Source organism: Caretta caretta, chromosome 1, assembly GCF_965140235.1.
Source record: "Caretta caretta isolate rCarCar2 chromosome 1, rCarCar1.hap1, whole genome shotgun sequence".
Lineage (NCBI taxonomy): Eukaryota > Metazoa > Chordata > Testudines > Cheloniidae > Caretta > Caretta caretta.
In genome coordinates this window covers 300,281,571-300,300,757 of record NC_134206.1, presented here as the reverse complement: position 1 = coordinate 300,300,757, position 19,187 = coordinate 300,281,571, and the positions used below count along the sequence as shown (strand labels likewise).

Here is a 19,187-nt window from a genome sequence, read left to right as displayed (position 1 = left end):
CTCAGTTCCACATCTGTAAAGTGGGGATAGTAATGCTTCCCTACCTCAGAGGTGTTTTGAGGATAAATATGATCAAGATTGTGAAGCACTTTAAGATCTACTGGTGAAAAGTATGTATAAGAAATATTATTTATTAAAGAGGTCAGATGGATTTGCCACCTGCCTACTGAAGACAGCAGAGAGGCTAGCACACTCTGGGGCCTCCTGTCAAGAAGACAACTTGAGGACATGGGAATTCTGTTCGGGATATAGGTTGTGTGGGAACTAGAACAGAGGCTCAGGGTGTTGCATGGGGTCTCCGTTACTTTAGGTAAGGTCTCAACATTTGCGTACTTAGCTGAATGCTGAACGTTGGAGGTTCTCCCACCACTATTTGTAGTGTTACTGTATCCAAAAGGTGGGTTTATCATGGTGGTTTTGAGCCCAAGAAAATTATTATTTGTATTAAAAATCTACAATTCACCAGATGCACATACCACACCTTGGCTGCTGGTGATTTAGCATCCACCAGGCCACCTGTTAATTTGGAGAATTGCCCTGAGTTGGGCAGGGAAATCAATTATTGGCTACTGGTTGCATGCTTTGAAGGGCAGTCCCCTACATTTGAGTTTTGGCAACTTGCAAGCTGTGTAATGCTTTGTGACCGCTTCCTGTGAAAGCTCAGTGTCCCATGGAGTCTCACATTTGCCTATAAAGTATTTCAGTATGGAGGTTGCTAAATTGGATTCATCAGAGGTGTATAAAGAATTTGCCACTACTTGGTTTAAAATTTTTGAAGAAGAAATGTATCCTTGTAAGTGGTCTCATCAGAGGAACATATGGTTGTCATTTGTAATGGTTTCTTCTGAGATAGTCTGCCAATAGCCGCTTTGGGACCTCCGTTGTTTTTTTTTTTTTTTTTTTTAACTTAAACACATAAGAAGTGGAAGCTTCAAAAGAGGCATTGTATTCCCATCCTCAGAAGGAAAGATTCAAAGATGGCAGCCACTAATTGGACTAAATAGAGGTGTTATTAATAGTGTTTTTAAACCTTTTTTCGTGTTTAATAATGCTTATTGAATATTATAAGCCCGTGTTGAACTCAGGTTGCAGGAAAAGTTCATGTGGAAAAGTTATATTGTAGTGTGCAGTATTTGTGTGTGAGTGTTTTTTAGCCCTTCTTTCCTCAGGCAGCATGTCTGGTTCTTGTGGCAAATATAGCCTTCATCCAATATAGTGGCTCTAATCTCAGTCTCTTCAGGGGTAGGGCCACCTTAAAGGACATAAAGTTCCTGATTTGATCCATCTTGTCTCCTGAAAAGCTAGCAAATCATTCTGTCAATCCTCTCTTAACATCTGACAGCTAATTACCTTGCCAGAAATTGCAGTTTATTCCTCCTCCATATATCAGCCTCTATGCACCTTAGCTTATGCAAAAGGTTTTATAGAATTTTATTTTTAACAGATTTCTTTAACTAACTCCATCCACCCCCATATCTCAAATGCACAAGCATAGATCTTCTATGCTAGAATTGGAAGTGAAATTTTGCTAAGGAATTCCCCTGCCTGCTAGAGAATTCCAGCCAATGTTTTTCAGACGTGGTGTATTTGATCATTTTTCACGTAATTATCTTTACTTTGCCGTTTTCTCAAAAACATTTTTTCATGCAAATATTAATTAGTTCACCCAAGCCCTCTCCACAATCTGAAAGCACATGAAGTTTCTCAGTCTTCTAGGGCCATATATGGAATACTTAGTGGATATGCAATGCTATCCCCTTCTTCTGTATCTGTCCTCTGTGTTTCCTTTATTATTTCTCCTGCCAAGTCTTCTTCGAGGTGGACAAAGGTAGAATGTGTGCTCCTGAGAGCTATATGTGAAAATCCCACCTGAGTCCTACTGCGTGCTACATATATGTAATGTAAGGGCTGTACTGTACTAGGAGGAAAGCGGTAACATGCAACAAGAAAAAAATGCCTAATGGTCTATGTGAAATTAGTTGGTGGTTTAAGTTCACAAGTTTCTAGTAAATAAATATCCACATCACAAAAAACTACTCTAGCCATTGCCACTTGTCTCCTGGCAAGCTCAGCTGACAGGTCAAGAACTAAATGAACTGGTCCCTTTAGAAGGAAGTCACATTGGCAGAGTAGTATGAGGAAGCCTGCATTGCTGTTGGTTGTGATGTACCTGTTTCATAAAATAATGATAATAATACCTAACGCTTATATGATACTTTTCATCCATAATTCTCAAAGCAGGAGACAGGAGACATAATACCTCCTTTACAGAGGAGGTATTATGCCCTTTATACAGACTGGGATATGGAGGCACAGAGAGGTGAGAGGTGACTTGCTTAGGGTCACAACAGGCCAGTGGAAGAGAAAGGAATAGAACCCAAGTCTCTTGAGTCTCAATCCAGTGTTCTATCAGTCATTAGTTTCTAAATACAAAGAGTAAGAAGTAGGTCATGGACAGATGGAGCCAGCATATGGGAAAAAGTGAAATTTGTTCTTACAGATTTCTTTGTAAACCACGCAGTGTAACTTGGACTGTAAAATTGTTATTAGATGAGTATTGTATGGTATCTGCTCATTTGTGTAATTTAGATTATGATTTGCAAACAGCAGTGGCTCCTTGGGAGGACATGGTAGACAATGTCTTTTTGTGCAGCTATCCATTTCTCATATAACATTGCATTAAGTAGACACGCAGTGTTATTTTATAATTGTCTACTTATTCAGATCACAAACTATGTTGCACCAAAAAAGACGTGGGGGAAAGTATTTTGCATTTTTAAAGTTTTGAATTACTTTCTCTATATACCACTTTGCAGAGTACAGCAGGGTTCATTAGACTACTCTGCTGAGGTATGTCTAAGGTTTCCACTGAGCAGAAACATTGGAAGTTTGCGGAGTTTTAAAATGGAGGGAATGGAAAATTTATACAGAGAACCTAGTTTATGAAGCAGGAAGAAAGAAGTGGGATGCATGGATTGGAATGAGAACCAGAGGTACAGCAAGCATGTTCAGATCCATATTGAACTGTCTGCAGAAGGAAGCTGTTAAATAGTTTAAGGGAGCAGACAGTGGCTGATTAAGGCATGGTCAGGCAGATCAACTGATCCACATCCCTTACTCTAAAGGATTCCTGAGACTCTGTAAAGGTGACTTCCAATAAATGTTTGTCATCAGTCCTTTCTCCCCCCCTTCCACCCCCCCCCCCCACACACACACATACAGGTGAGTTTGGAGTCATTTGTTTCTCTCCAGGCTGTGTCAAATTTTGAGGAAAACCTGGAATTTTTTAAGAACATAACACTAGGGGAGCAGGCCTGGGTTGAGAGGAATGGAGTCAATGGTTAAGAGCAAGCAGCAGAAGGAAAGCAGAGATATGGTGGTGAGGGTGAGATAAACAAGCCATTAGCTAAAACAGGAGGCACTGAAGAAATATTAATCTGCAGTGCTATTTTCAAAACAATAAAACTTTGTCTATTCAGTGGAAGCTAGAAACATGGCAACTGCTGCTCTAGGGAAAAAACAATTTCCTGAAAAAACAGCTCACTGTATCTTTGTAATCAATGTGTTTGTGAGATTTTGAGGACTGCTAGAATCCATGTGTCATACCTGTTTTGGCAAGCGTGGGCTCAGAAAAGCATATGTCCTTAACTCCACTCAGAAATCTAGTTAGTAGTTTAGTTTATATCCTCCACCCACAGGCTACTAGGAACATGAGCCTTTTGCAAAAGCATATTCAGCTTCTGACCTATTTTCTTTCTTGAAAATGAAGTAGTGGGAGACCTTATCACAATGACACCAGTACAAAACACAGTTTCCCAGATGTCTTCTGGCACCAGAAGCAGTGGAATGTATGAAGGGGGAAGAATAATATATTTGTTGGAAATATTTCTTAGTCCACATATCAAGGGTAGAATTAGCACCATATTTCCTTCTCATATAAATATAGGGCCTTTGAAGGATGAGGTCCTTCTGTGTACGCCCTGTTATTAGACTGCTGATTTTTAGTTACCCCTAAATCACATGCCAGATATCTCTTACAAACCAGAATGAGCCAAATTCGTCTGCTAATGAGACCCAGACAATGAGATTGCACTGGTGTAAATCTGAGTAGATTTTGTCCCTGTGTCTTTTGGGAACAAGGAATCAGAAAAGTGATTGCAATCACAGTTTACACTGTCAGGTCAAGTAGCCACAACTGTCGAAGTGTCTGTGCTGTTTGTATTTATTATAGTGCAAATGCATATCTTTTGCCATTCCTCATCACTCTTTGCTGGGACAAGGACATTCAGGGAAACTCATTTTCCTTTAATATTTATGTCCACAATGAAAGGATTTACAGATCTTTTAGGCTATTGCAAAGAGAGGAGACAGCAAGGTCTGGCTAAACTGACTCCTCTTTTTCTGAATTACCTGTTATCTGTTGTATATTCAGGGTACCTCTTCAGAACCTCTGAAACTCACATGCCTAATTTTGGGGACCCAAATTTGCAAACTTTGCCCACTGCTTCTGATTTACTATACTCATTGGATTTTTATAGTTCCTCCAAATTATCTTTGTTAGTGCCAAGTGGCATGTCAGCTGCATCAAGGGATGAAGTCTTTTCCTGTGATCTGATGTTCCTTCAGGGATGAATCCTTTCTTCAGTCAGATGACCAGAGGTACTGAGAAGGATTTGCATTCACCTTTGGGCACACTCTGACAGCAGTCAGAAGGTTAACAAAGTGGGAAAGGTCTTTAGAGCATTACATCCAAGAAAGAGTGTACATCATACAGAGATATTTTTTGCCTTTGGCATGATTTTGTAGTCTAAAAGCATAAGTAGAGGGCTCATATGATGAAAGTCTTTTGCTTTAAAGTTGGCAAATATTTGGGTGGTGAACCACATACACACTCTGGAACATCCCTGAGTACTGCTATCACAATTTCCAGGCTGTGATTCAGCTCTCTCTGTATTGACGGAGGCAGTTTGTAACCCAGCCAAGTTGAGGTTTTGAGTGAAAACATACAAAGCATTCATATCTAATTTGTGGACAGAATCTGCTGATGTCCATGTTCTTTATTTGCTTTGTAAGCTTTCCTTTTACCACTGAGAACCTAGGCTCCTATTGAGGTATGGAAAGCTTTATCACCAACTGCAAAAAGCTTGGTTCAGGAGAGCTTCGGCGAGAGAAAGAGAGAGATCAAGTGTATGCATTTTTTTTATTTTGTGGGTAGATAACATTTTTATCTCCACATTGTTTAGCGTTTCAGCACTAAGCCATTTGCCACAACATATAAGGGAAATTTCCAGAAGTTTATTACTGTGGGTCAGTAGATATAACATTACTTAAAATGTTTAATGATATAATTATAAACTTAAATATATTAGAATTAATGTATACAATTAGGAAAAATTTTAAATGTATTAAATGGAAGGAGCAATATGATTAGATCATGTGAATTCTGAGCTATGCAATTGAGACCAAACCTGTGTGGTTTGGAACAAGTTTTGCTTATATGTATTTGCAAAACAGGTGATGCTCAGAGATTCATGGTCTACATGATTCCTCCCAGGATATGTTAAAAGTTAATAAAGTTCAGGCTAAGCATTTAGGTTTTCTAGAGGGATTTTTTGTTTGTTTGTTTGTTTTTTAATGTAGGGAACTGGAAACTCCAAGTGTTTCCTCCATTGTTTCATCAGGAGGGTTGGGCAGTTGCCCTCTCTCACTTCCACAGAACAATGGTATTCATCCGTTCACCCCCTTGGGCAACACAGGTCAGGCATGACAGGGAAAGAGGAGTTGATGTCTGGAACCAGTCAGTATTAATTTATGCAGTAATCTCCATATACTTTGGGGAAACACTACTCTGGAGAGCCCTGTAGAGTGATCACCATGAAGCACTCATGGAAGAGCTTCCATGGGAAAAGGAAATAGTATGCCACAAAACTGGCACCAATCTGGATTCACCTGTCATGTGTATCGTCCACCCACACTGGCAGAGGGAATAATCAAGCCTGTAATGTTAGTGAATTGAAAAGTGCTTATAGGTATTAATGTAATAACAATTAAAAGCAATAATGGTGCTAATTATATTTAGACTATGGATGGTAGGAAAACAAGAATTAATATACTGGAACAGACCAATAGTCCATCTAGTCTCTGTGACTATGACCATTGCCAGTGCTTCAGAGGAGAAATCAATATTGCACATGGCATGCGAATTTACTACATTATGACCTGGAGTTTCTTCTTCACACTAGATGCCAGTAAAGTATAGAACTAACTTTATGTTTTATTCTTTTCCATATGTGTGTAATCCTCCTTTATACCCAATTAACTGGTTACCTTAGTAATGTCCTTAAAGAGAGAGTTCCTATGTTGCACTCAGAAAAAAGTTACTTTTTAATTTTTGTTGTATATTAATTTCATTCACTGGCTTGTTTGTTCTTTTATCACAGGAGGTTCCCAATAAGACAGCTCTCTACTTTTCTTTTGTATACCAGTATTCTGTTCTGATTCCTCTTACACTTCTTTCCAAATTGCTATAAATTTCTCCTTTATCATTGTGATCTCCAAGTATGGCTGTTCTCAATTGACATTCTTGTTTCAGAGTATTTACAAAACGTTTACATTTTATTTTTTTGTTTTCCTGTTTTCAGTCAAGAGACATAAACCTGGACCTTGTAAGTGCCCATTACATCCACTTTGGTGTTAACTACTTATCTAGCTTTAAGACCATATGGAATCCCATACAATTTTTGTTTGCAATAAAGGTTTATACCTTTCCCAAACCTTTTGATGAGAAAAAAAATCTAAGATAACCATTACTTCTAAATGTAATTCTACTAAAATTGGTTTTTACATATTTTTTTTATTTTGAATGCTACCACTATGCTTCTGACTGTGAAGTTTCATGATTGCAAGGAGCTATTTCAGTGTTTGTTTTCCATAGGAAAATGCCATTTCTGAACAATCTGGAGTGAGTTAGGAGAGTTAAATGTTAATCATTCCAATGTGGTATGATATCAATCCAGCTGTTAATCTTTTGTAACATTTTACCTTGCATGAAAGAACTTTAGATATATTTTGAAAGGATGATTAGGGTTTTTATGAAAATATTTTAAAGACTAACACGTGTGTAATGCTGTGATTTACTTCAGTAATCCTTTTCTAAATAAGCTAAGGATACATTTGCAAACTAGCATCTGCGAATAAGTGAGTTATTTTTAAACATTGTGTACATGTATTATTTAACAAAATATTACACATAATTGTATATGTATGTATATATTTAGGGAGGTCCATGTTTTGCAGGTGCAACTCCTGTTGGATTTTGTACTGGTGTAACAAAGAGCAGTATTTTACCCACAATGTGTATATATATGAAATTATTATAGCTGCTACGGATAACAATGCATATAGTTTAGGTTTATTATGCTTCCCACTATAAAACCCTGTTGTGACCAGTTGGTCATAATTTTGCCAAATTTAACCAGATGGGCTAAAATGCCAAGTGTCTAGCCCAGGTTGAATTTTTTTGGAAAGTTTCAGCAAAAATGCTTTTGCCATTACTGAGAACCAGGTTAAGGGGGAAATACCTTGTTTTGCCCATGTTAAAAAAAAAAAAAATTGTAGCTGTTAGGTTGTGAAACTCTGTGACCTCCATGCTTTGGAGCAGGGACTTGAAAATTGGCAGGGGGGTTGTCTCTGTGGCAGGGATGTACCCTTTGCTGTTCATGTGAACAAGTCCCAAATTAGGGAAAGTTATTAGCCTTTGATTATTACCCAAAATTAGTGAACACATTTTATATTCACTTCTCTGTGCTTCAATTTCCCCTCATTAAAATGGGGATAATACTACCACCTCACCTGAGAAGTGTATTTTGAAAACAAATTCATTCATGTTTGTGAAGTACTCAGATACTATAATGAGGAAAACTAATAATCCTTTCTTTAGAGCAGGATTTGAATAATATTCAGTAAATAAGGCTTGTCCCACACATTGAACAAGCAAGATATAACAAAATATAGAACAGCTTCTCATTCAGTGAGTACTGTCCATCCTCTGCATTGAATGAGGCAGAGGTACTGTGGACAAAATAGAATGTGATCATGGAATTAAAAAGTGTATTCTAATATGCACAAATGGGGTAAATTAAGGTTAAACAGTCAGTCTTAATTATGGCTTTTCCTAATTTTTGAGTGCTTGATTTTGACCTCATTATTCTTTTAATGTATTTTTAAATGCACAAAATGAGTACATGGACTCTGTTTATTCTACACCCCCATTAATAGGTCATGGAGTCCTGGAGAATTTTTCAGAATACATTATGTTTTACTCATGAAGTCGGTAGGAGTTTTACCTTTTTTTTGTCCAACACCCATTGAACATAGTAATACATTTAATAATAGTCACTTTGAAAAAGAAGTAGATTCCATGAAAGAGCAGTATCCACTACTTAATTCATAATAATGAGTCAGACCACAATGAAATAATGAAATAAAATTCTTAAGGGAACTAAAAGAGTAGGATTTTGTGCCAGAGTCAGAAATGCTTGTGTACCGGGGTGTCCTGATTCAGGAGCTAACTCAGCACCCTGTCACTCAACGCCCCACCAGGTTATATTAATTGAAAGACAGGCGGTTGGAAGAGAAGCCGAGTTAGCTGCTTGGAGATACAACTTAAGGTCTAATTGGATGGAAGTATCCCCAGCGGCTAGGACTATATAGCCAGAAAGGAAGGAAGAGCTACAGGAGAGTAAGAAGCCTGAAGGAAGGGAGAAGTAGGCAGAACTAGTGGCTACTACTAGTGTACTTTTCCCCAGAAGAAAGTGGGGAAGCAGCCTATGGATTGTAAAAATAAAATATAACAAAACATGGTGGTGGTTGAGAAGAGCTGGAGTAGCTGTGGTCTGAGATTAAGGCTGCAAAGGACTATCAGGGCCTGAGCCTGCTTAAGAGGTTGTTTCTACGGTGCTGTGTTTAGTGGATAATGTTGCATGAAACATTCTGTCATTCACATAACTTATGTATGTGAACCTCAGTAAAACTCGCACTTCCTACAAAATGTTATTGCAAGCTCTCACTGCAGATTAATATATTTATGCCATTTACATTTATAGCTATTGCCCTTTAAATTAAATTTTGTTTAGAATTACTACGTTTATCCTGTGGAGTCAGAAGGCAACTTTCCATGCTAACATCTGGATTTGCTATCTTATAATTATACTGTCCTCACATAAGCTGAGATGTTACACTATCAGTTAAATAATCTATTAACATACAAATGTAAAATTAACACTTTTCAGTGAAAAAGCTAGTCTATGGTGCATTAATATGAAACATGAAAATCAGCTCAAAATTTGTGACAAAAAACATTCACTCAGCAACCCCGTTTTCAACTTTCATTTTAGGCAGAAAGAAAGCAGAAGCAGTTTGTTCTAGGCTGACTTTGTGTTGCACAGACTAAATGCTTGCATGGACAGATTCAAAGGAGTAAGACTTCCAGAACATTGTCTGGACGAATTTTAGTTCTAGTCTTTTCTCCAGAAACCTACTTGATTCCAGCTTAAAGTAAGTGGGAGTTGCACTGAGAAAACGATAGGCTATGCAGCACAGTGAAAAGATAGTGTATGTGTGGTTTTCAGATTGTGGGAGGATGGGTGTGAGCCTGATTGTCATAGCAGATCCCTTACTAGATGGCCAGGGAGAGCTGTTGGCAGGTTTTACAGTTTGGTCCATTTACTCCTCTTGTTTTGTCTGGAATTGTGAGGAAAGCTGCAGGCTACTCCAGAGAGAGCAAAGGTAGTTATACAGGATGAGGGAGGAGGGAATGTACATACATTTCATTTTTCCCCCTGAGGCAGATGACAAGAAAAATGTTTAAAACAAAAAGTTATTGTTCATTTTGTTTGCTCTTATGCATGTGATGCAAATAAATAATTGCCCTGTTCAGTAGCTACATATTTGAAGTGATGAGGGCTTAAAATACCAAACGTTATATACTTTAATTAAATTCTATAGAATTGTTTCTGAGACTGAAAACAATGCATAGATATAAAATGATATAGATAATTAAAATCAACTACTGAACGTTTTATGCCATTTGCGTATTTACAGTATAATGTACCCATAATCACCATTAGGTATACACATGGTTTACACTATTTATTCTTTATAGATGTGTGTTGCTTATACACCGAATGACTGTTACTTGTATACAGGTTCTATTGTATGTTGGTAGGAAACAATAGAGTGACCAGACATCCCGTTTTTAAAGGGACAGTCCTGTGTTTAAGCCCTCCTGTAGGTGTCCCGACTTTTTCTTAAAAATGGGCAAATTGTCCGATATTTTCTGTCTCCCCCACATCAGTATTGGTGGGTCCTGCTGCTGGCCAGATCCCTGCTTGCCAGCCGCCCTCCCACCAGTGGTGAGTGGGGGGGTCCAGTGGTAAACTATGGGGGTGGATGTGCAAGGCTGGTGGTGGGGCGAAGATGTAGTGCGTGGGGCTGGCCGCTCCTTCTGCTGGTCTGTCAGTGCAGCCCGCACTGCATACTGGCTCTCTGCCAGCAGTGCCGTGCCCCTTTCCTCCCGTCCCATTTCCGGCTGGCGCTGGCTGTGCGCTGCGAGCTGCAGTGGCTGGTGCGTGTGGGCAGGTGCCAGGCAGCGGCCAGTTATGTGTCCCCTCTGTTGCCCACCCATCAGACCTTTATGTGCTCCCCTCTCACTGTCCTCTCCCTGCTTTGCCCCTTCACCTCCCCAGTCCTGCTGCTCCTCCATATCCCCCCCAGCAGGACACATCCTGCTCCCAGCGCTGTGCAGAGCACCAGCCCCTGTTCAGAGCACTCGGCTCACTAGCAGCCTGGCCGGCAGGCTCCTTCCTTCCCCCACTGCCTCTGACTGGGCCGGCGCCCTGGGAAAGCCTGAGACCCTCTGGCTCAGTTGCTGGCCAGGAGGAGCCAAGTCCTGCATGTGCCAAAGCCCCAGGGTCAGGGGGGTAGAAGAAGAGATGAGCTCTGCAAAGACCCACACCCAACCTCCTGCGACTGGAAGCAGCTTCTGTCCCTTCCCTCCCGCACAGTGCTGAAAGGCTGCTGCTGGCCACATTCTGGTGTGAAGCCTGGCAGAAATCTGGGGAGGGGCTTGTGACTCTGCATTTTCCCCCACATGTGTTGCCTTGGGAAGACGCAGCGCCAGGTACCAGGAGATGCAGGTCCATCCTGAAGGCACAGCCATGCTTACAGAGCACTGGGCAGGGAGGGTCCAGTCAGTTGGTCAGTCACCCCCACCCCATGTAAGAGAGGGATATGGGAGTGTGTGTGTAACCTCTCCCCATGTGTGGGGGGCGGGGGGTAGGAGTGCGTGTGTGTCACCCCTCCCCATGTGAAACCTAAAGCCTTAAAGATAAGAAGATCAATAAAAAGAATCCAGCTACACAGTATTTCTTTTTAACAGGGGCTCAGTCAACTTGACGTTAATTTGAACGTTTGTACTGCATACTTCTGATTGATTGTCATTGACCTCGCTTGAATACGAGTAATTTTACCAGGTGTCCCATATTCAGCATAGGAAAATATGGTCACCCTAGGGAACAATGATTTTTGGTCAGTCCCTTTTACAGCTGATGACTACAATAACCACTTTCCCACCAATACCACTTTCCCACCCGTGTCTCCACCTTCTTCACTCTGTTCTCATGTGCCACGTTTCAGGCACCCATCCTCTCATCTCTTGGGTCAGGGACTGACTTTCTGGGCATGTCTACACTGCAGCTGGGAGAGGGCCTCCCGGCTTGGGGAGACAGAAGTGCATTAGCTGTGCTCAAGCTAGTGCTCTAAAAATAGCACGGTGGATGCTCTGGCCTGGGCTAGCCGCCTGAGTACATAGCTCATCCAAGCTCAGGTGACGAGCTTGAGTTGCTGCCTGTGTCGCAACGTCCTCACTGCTGTTTTTAACACGCTAGCTTGAACGGAGCATGTCTGTCAGCCTGCGCTGAGAGGCTCGCTCCCTGCAGCAATGTAGACAGTTGTGTTTCTATAGTGCTTAGTGTAAAGGGGCTGGGACCTCTAGGTGCTTCTGCAATACCAATTGTACCTAATAATAAGATTAAATTTCTCTGTGAACTCTACTAGTGTTAATCCACCATCCAAAGAAGTTTTGTGGTTAATTATTATTGGTAAGATGTTTTAAAACATTGCACTGATGTGTTACAAATCCATCTGCTGGTTGGCAATGCTTTGTATGTCTGAATCTCTATTGTCTATTTAGATTGAAGTTCCTTGAGGCAGGAATTCACAGGTTTAAAATTAACCATGTGCGTATGTGCTTCGCTGAATTGGTGAAGGAGTTCTCAGCACCTTACAGAATGGAACCTTGAGTTTGTCTACAGATGATTCCTTGGGGAAGGCAGAGTTTTGCCCATCATGGAAGGAGCTATGGTTTCACCTTTAGAATCCTATAGATTCCATGTAATTCACTTGTAATAAAACCATCTGCATAGAGGTCTTGTGCTTCTCAGCTGCCAGTTGCACCTCTTGCCACAGCTGCTCCCAGGACTCCCTTTAAAGGGATGATGGGTGTTCCCCAGTATGGAGGGTTTCCATGTAAAGGTGATACAGCCTGAAGTTGAAGATCTTTATCCAAATGTGATGCTATTGGGAAGACAGCGTAGCTTCTAGGTCTTGAACAGGCTTGTCCTCTCCTTGTGGCAGCCTAGGGAGGCAGAAGATAGTGCCAGGGAGGCAGCTGATCCATACATTGATTTCTGGGGCCTGATGTGGGCCAATATATGGAGCAGATCTTTACTGACATGGATATAGATTGTGGTGTTATCCATTGTTGGGTTTTTACTATTTCTATGCTTAATTCCACAATAATTTAAGTGATATTGGGAAAAAACTTAAAAGTGAATCATGCAAAATTCTAGGCTAAAACTATTGTAAACCAGTGTTTTCATGTGGCAGTGTACATGCACATGGTACATGTGTACAAAGTGCAATACCGGCTAGTGAAAAAGACTTTTTAGTTTCAGAACATTTGGATTTTCAGCTCTATTAAAAAGCAACAGCTTTTCAAGAAATACTGAGTACTTTCCACTGCTACAATATAAATAAATCAAGCATTTATTTGAGGGAGGTAGTCCTCTCCTTTCCGTACTGAAAGTGAGTACTTGTTAGTCATGAGTGACAATCACTGTATATCAAATGACAGAGTGTGTGTGTGTATTACAAATTTATAAGAAAATTATTAATCTAATTTATTAATCTAAATTATATAATTTTCTTAAACAGATAAAGGCCAATGGTGAACTGCTTATTAAAAACGTACAGCTGCAGCATGCTGGAAGATACACATGCACAGCACAGACAATTGTTGACAACTCCTCAGCTTCAGCTGACCTTGTTGTAAGAGGTAAGATTTTTCAAGCTAAAATAATTTGACATTTTGCTACCTCTCATGTAGGTTAGCAGACTGGTATGAATTGTTTTTTTCTTCATTAAAACCATTTTATTTCTCATCAAGAATTGATGGAAATTAAAGTTAGGAGGAAATTAATATTTGAACACCTTACAATCTGCTCATGATTGTGATTCTAGAAGGTATTTAAATGTGTGTGTACTGTTAGTGTATCCAGTGTGCTTCTAATGCATTTCCTGTATAAGTATAAAGATTAATTATCATGTTTTTTTCCTGATATAATATTTTCAAGACACTTTAATTTGGTTTTTATAACAAAACTTCTCAAAACAGAGTGAGGAAATGGTGTCATTCCTGTTTGTCTACTAAAAGAAATTTTGAAACAGCCATTCATAATGCTTCACTGAATTGTATATTGTGCATGAAACGAAACATTACAGTAAAAGTACTGCTGATGTTTAAATGATTGAAACAAAGAAATTTGGAGTGAAGGCTATCACTCCATCATTAACTCATCCCTCTGTCCCTAAGTATTGCCGTGGTCTCAGAACAGTGTGCTTGCTCGTATGGTAGGTATCTTACAAGATCTGTTACAATGCATAGGTTCAACAGGGTGAGTTAATCTGGTTTTTCTGGCCTTCACATGCAACTTTTCTGCAGACAGCAACAGCATGCTGTGAAGTGCTGATGCTCTGGAATGTCGGTATTTCAAAAATGACATACCTGATGCATGGGGCAGCATAGGTAGTATATTTTGCCCCACTTACCAGGTATGTTAGACAGCAGTATGGTAGCTAAAGGACAGTTTATACCTTGATTCTGAATTTCCTTCATTTTTAGGGTCTGTTAAGTTTTAACATTGTTGAAACCTTTTTTTATTTAATTTCCTTTGGTTAATAACAGCAAATGAAAAGTTTCTACTGACATTGTAATAGTAGAGTCAGAGCCATCCCTTGGGTACGGTGAATCGGGGTGATCACCCAGGCCCCATGCTTTGAGGGGCCCAACCGGTGGGGAAGTGTGGCGGGAGGTGGGTGGGTGAGCTGGGTAAGGAGGCCAGCAGAGGCAGGTGGGGGGGCGAGGAGGAGCCCTCCCTACCAGAACCTCCCCCTCCCTCTCAGCGCCTACTGCGGATCAGATATTTCGCAGCATCAGGAGGTGCTGGGGAGGAGGGGAGAGGAGTGAGGGTGCAACGGCTCGGGGGAGGGGGTGGAACTGGGTGGGGAAGAGGCAGGGTGGGGCCTTAGGGGAAGGAGTGGAGTGGGGCGGGGCCTGGCAGAGCCACAGGGAGCACCCCCCAGCAGATTAGAAACTCGGCACCTATGTCCCAGGCCCTGCACTCCCCTTAGGGACGGCCCTGAGTAGCGTAGATATAATTTCAATTGGATGAATAATCTGACATTACAGAAGACTCCTTTGGAAGGAAAGGGATAGTCCATTTATATGGCTTGATATTACGATAATAGTAGGCAACACTTTCTTTTTAAATAAGGGAATATCCTGTTGGATATATTTCTCCTTCAAACGCAGTATGTAGGGAGTAGAATTATTACCGTTCACATAGTGAAATACTATGAAAGACCCTGCCACCAGTGTTGCACTCGGTGTACAGGTTCTACAGGATTGCGAGAGTCCACGTGGGGCTAAGATCCCCTCCCCCATTGACATCAGTGGGACTCTGGGAGTGCTCAACACTGAGCCATGTCTGGCCAATGTGACGAAAGTGGCATTGTCACTACAATGTCAGTGGAGAAGCTTGACAATAAAACGGTTCACAGATCAGTGGTAATACAGAGGCAGGTGAAATAGAATATGTCTCATAGGTGAAGTATTAGAATAAAAGCCACTGTACATACAGTCTCCTCTAAATGTTTTCCCTGTCCTACAAACAATACATCCATTTATCTGGATTAATGTTACATCCCTTCTGACATCACAGTTAGGATAATGGAACTGCTGAGGTGATGAGGAGATATGGTGATGTCAATAGGGGTTTTACAGTGTTCTGAAGACCATACCATTGAATCAGTTCTCTGAATGGTTTAACACTGAATCGCGCAGGTGAGAAAGGCACCCCATAAAAGATACCAAAGAAGAGGGCCTTGGGGCAGATGCATCTTCTCCCAGCCCCACTGATTGAAAGAGTTCCATAAAAACAAATGGAACCACTGTAGAACAATCCTGTCCAGCTCCGTCTGTGCAGGTGGGCTAGCAGAACATTGTGATCACTCATGTCAAAAGCAAATGATAGATCTAGCAGTACTAGTAAGGAGAGTTGTTTGGCATCAGTCTTCACAAACAGGGCCATCTCTGTGCCATGCCACAGTCAGAAACTAGAAACTCTGAACTTACTCAGCTGATGACCTTTTCAGTCACCTTCTCTTGGAAAGGTTCAAGAGTTGGTAATAACTAGGTATGTCTTTGATATCAAGAGATGACTTTTAACAAAAGTTGAAGATTGGCTATCTAGCGCTGTGCTCTCCCTAAGGGATCCATTCATCCAAATGTGTTAGCAATTTACCCTTGGCTTTTATAAGTGACAGACAGGGATCCAGACCGGAGATCATAGACCTGAGCCTGAAGGATCCTGCATATGTTTTAGATTGAGATAGCAGATCTAACCAGGATAGCAAAAATATATGTCCTTTCCAGCTTCACTTCTGCTTTCCAGGTGTAAGAGAAACTGGGTATAACATGAATAAATTATTTTGGTGACCATGTTGTTCTATTTCTCACAGCATACAACTGATGACTGTTTCATGATAACCTAGACTGTTCACTTCCCTAAACATTTTGGCCCAATGAAAATGAATCTTTGCCAAATCAAAAGTAGAACTAAAGTTTGTTCCCCCAAGTTGAACTATAAACCATGGAGAATGTCAAAAAGAAGAAATAGTTGCCAAATAATGCAGTTTAACTTCAATAGCTAAAGAAAGACACAAATGAGGTTTTGTTTTTAATTGTATATTAAGTTTTCAATGTATATAGGAAAAAGAGCAGTATTCAGTTCAGTGTAGGGATTGGAAAATTTGCCTGGCATTACACTGGAGATGTTTGATGGTTACTATTAGGTTATTTTGTTCAGGCTTACTGCTGTAGTATTCATTTAGGGCCAGATTTACACAGGTATTTAAGCACCTCAAGATACAGATAGGCACCGAATGAGATTTACAAAGGCACCTCATTCTATAAATGAAAAATATTGTCTTTCAAGGAAATTATTATTTTAGTTATAAGGTGTAAACTTTCAAAGCCAACAACATATAGTAATTATAAAATAGAGGACAAATACAATTTTTAAAAAATAAAATAACTTACGTAAGCAGTTTTAGGATGGGAAAAAAGTGCTACAAAACAAAATATTCTGTCCAGATTCTGTTTAAAGGACCCTATATTTATGAAACCATTGCTGACTCAGTTTAAAACGAAACAATTACTGTACTTAAAATATTTTTAGATTGCTATTTTAAGCTCTGTATTAAAGAAAGCTGTGGAACAGGAAGAATTCTTAGAAAAATGCTGTTGTCTCAACCGTTACATAAAAAAAAATATTTTAAGGTGTCTATCAAGCAGTGGAAAAATTAAGTTCAAGTCAATAAGACTTTATAAGCATGAGATGATGTATGAATGTTGCTAAAGTGTAAGAAAAAGGCCAACCTCTTAGGCATCTGTCATAGGTGGGTACAGTCCACCCAGAATGGGGCTACACACTGTTTGGGGGCTTTTGATATCAGCACATCAAAGATTGTAAGGCGTTCCGGAAATGGAACCACAAAAGTACCATATATAGATCCCCTGTGTCTATTTGTCATTGCTAGAATGAAATCCTGGCCCTGCTGAAGTAAATGGGACTGCAGTGGGGCCAGTATGTCACCCCTGATTTGGTGACAGGTTGCTATGTAGCATGATGTGATTCCATCTCTGTCATTTCTTCCCTTTCTCCCAAAGTCAGGCAGACACAGGGGTTTTTTTCTGCAGCACTTTATGATGAAGTATCTTTTATGATTCCTGATCATTTAAGGAAATATCTTTTTTCACATTTCCTTGTGTTTGAGATGCAGGAGTAGAAAGTCTCCCTGTCTCAGTCTCTCCTTTGTCATACTCTTGGCTACACAGTCACTCATCTGTAGGTTTAGACTTTGCCTTGAGCCTTCCAATTTCCACCTTATGATCACTGTTTCTGAATTTGGGGAGACTCTGCAAGCATAATATTTCTGTGCTATGATTTGTATCGGTTTAGCTTGTTGCTAGTTTTAATTTTTTCTTCCCAATGACTCTATATTGTTATTTTATGTTCTGGCCTAGCTTTCTGAGTACTTTTCAGATTGGGGTAGTGTTGTTTGCTCCGCAGGTCGGGGTGGAAGTTTTTGAGACCAGGGAGCAATGATATATAGGAGCGGATTGTGTTTTCATATCGGACAAGTTCTAAATACTCTTGTACTTTGCAGAAGAGTGAGTGTTTGCTTCTTTGGTGGAGAGGTCACTCAATATTCTTTGGTGTATGTTGGTTAGCAGAGGGAAATGACCCAGATCTGGTCTGCAGCTGTTGTTGCTGGAGTTCCTGTGCACATGGAGTATTTGTTTGTAGAACTTCAAAAGTAGAGTTTCTGTTGGGGTTTTAACCCAGTCAGGCTAATCAATTGCTAAGGATGGACCCCAGATTTCACTTCCTTACAGAAATTGGATCATGCTGGTGAAAAAAAATTTAGCTATAATTTTCCTGGGGGGTGGTATCTCTCGTGCAGTACCTTAATGGCACAGAATACCCACAATTCCTTGGTAGCCAGTCTGAAGCTCTCTGCTGCATTTATTATGTATAACTTAGTGTGATGCCGACAGACCCTGGTCGTCAGCAGGTCGGATCAAACCTGGGGCCTTTGGAGCTTAGTGCATGATCCTCTACAACATAAGCTAAAAGCCAACTGGCTGTTAACTAAGGCTGTAGAGCAGATGCATTTTTTTTTCCTCTCTCGCTTTCTCTCTAAGTGGTTTTGGTGCCGCTAGATGGGACTGGGGTTTGTTTAGGGTATTCTTCTGAAATATCTTGATTTTTATTTTGTCCAGGTTTATCTGTAGGTCCCATGTCTTGTAGTAGCTTTGTAGAATCATAGAATCATAGAATCATAGAATATAAGGGTTGGAAGGGACCCCAGAAGGTCATCTAGTCCAACCCCCTGCTCGAAGCAGGACCAATTCCCAGTTAAATCATCCCAACCAGGGCTTTGTCAAGCCTGACCTTAAAAACCTCTAAGGAAGGAGATTCTACCACCTCCCTAGGTAACGCATTCCAGTGTTTCACCACCCTCTTAGTGAAAAAGTTTTTCCTAATATCCAATCTAAACCTCCCCCACTGCAGCTTGAGACCATTACTCCTCGTTCTGTCATCTGATACCATTGAGAACAGTCTAGAGCCATCCTCTTTGGAACCCCCTTTCAGGTAGTTGAAAGCAGCTATCAAATCCCCCCTCATTCTTCTCTTCTGCAGGCTAAACAATCCCAGCTCCCTCAGCCTCTCCTCATAAGTCATGTGTTCCAGACCCCTAATCATTTTTGTTGCCCTTTGCTGGACTCTCTCCAATTTATCCACATCCTTCTTGAAGTGTGGGGCCCAAAACTGGACACAGTACTCCAGATGAGGCCTCACCAATGTCGAATAGAGGGGAACGATCACGTCCCTCGATCTGCTCGCTATGCCCCTACTTATACATCCCAAAATGCCATTGGCCTTCTTGGCAACAAGGGCACACTGCTGACTCATATCCAGCTTCTCGTCCACTGTCACCCCTAG

The 19,187-nt window shown here is 40.6% G+C and overlaps 1 protein-coding gene across 1 annotated transcript in view; it reads left to right on the top strand.

Moving 5' to 3' along the window:
• CNTN1 (contactin 1) overlaps positions 1 to 19,187 on the top strand; it is a 448,663-nt gene that overhangs the window by 340,477 nt on the left and 88,999 nt on the right. The window contains exon 15 of the mRNA XM_048836059.2: positions 13,273 to 13,393. Coding sequence (XP_048692016.2) covers positions 13,273 to 13,393 — 121 coding nt within the window. The remainder of the gene's footprint in view (positions 1 to 13,272; positions 13,394 to 19,187) is intronic.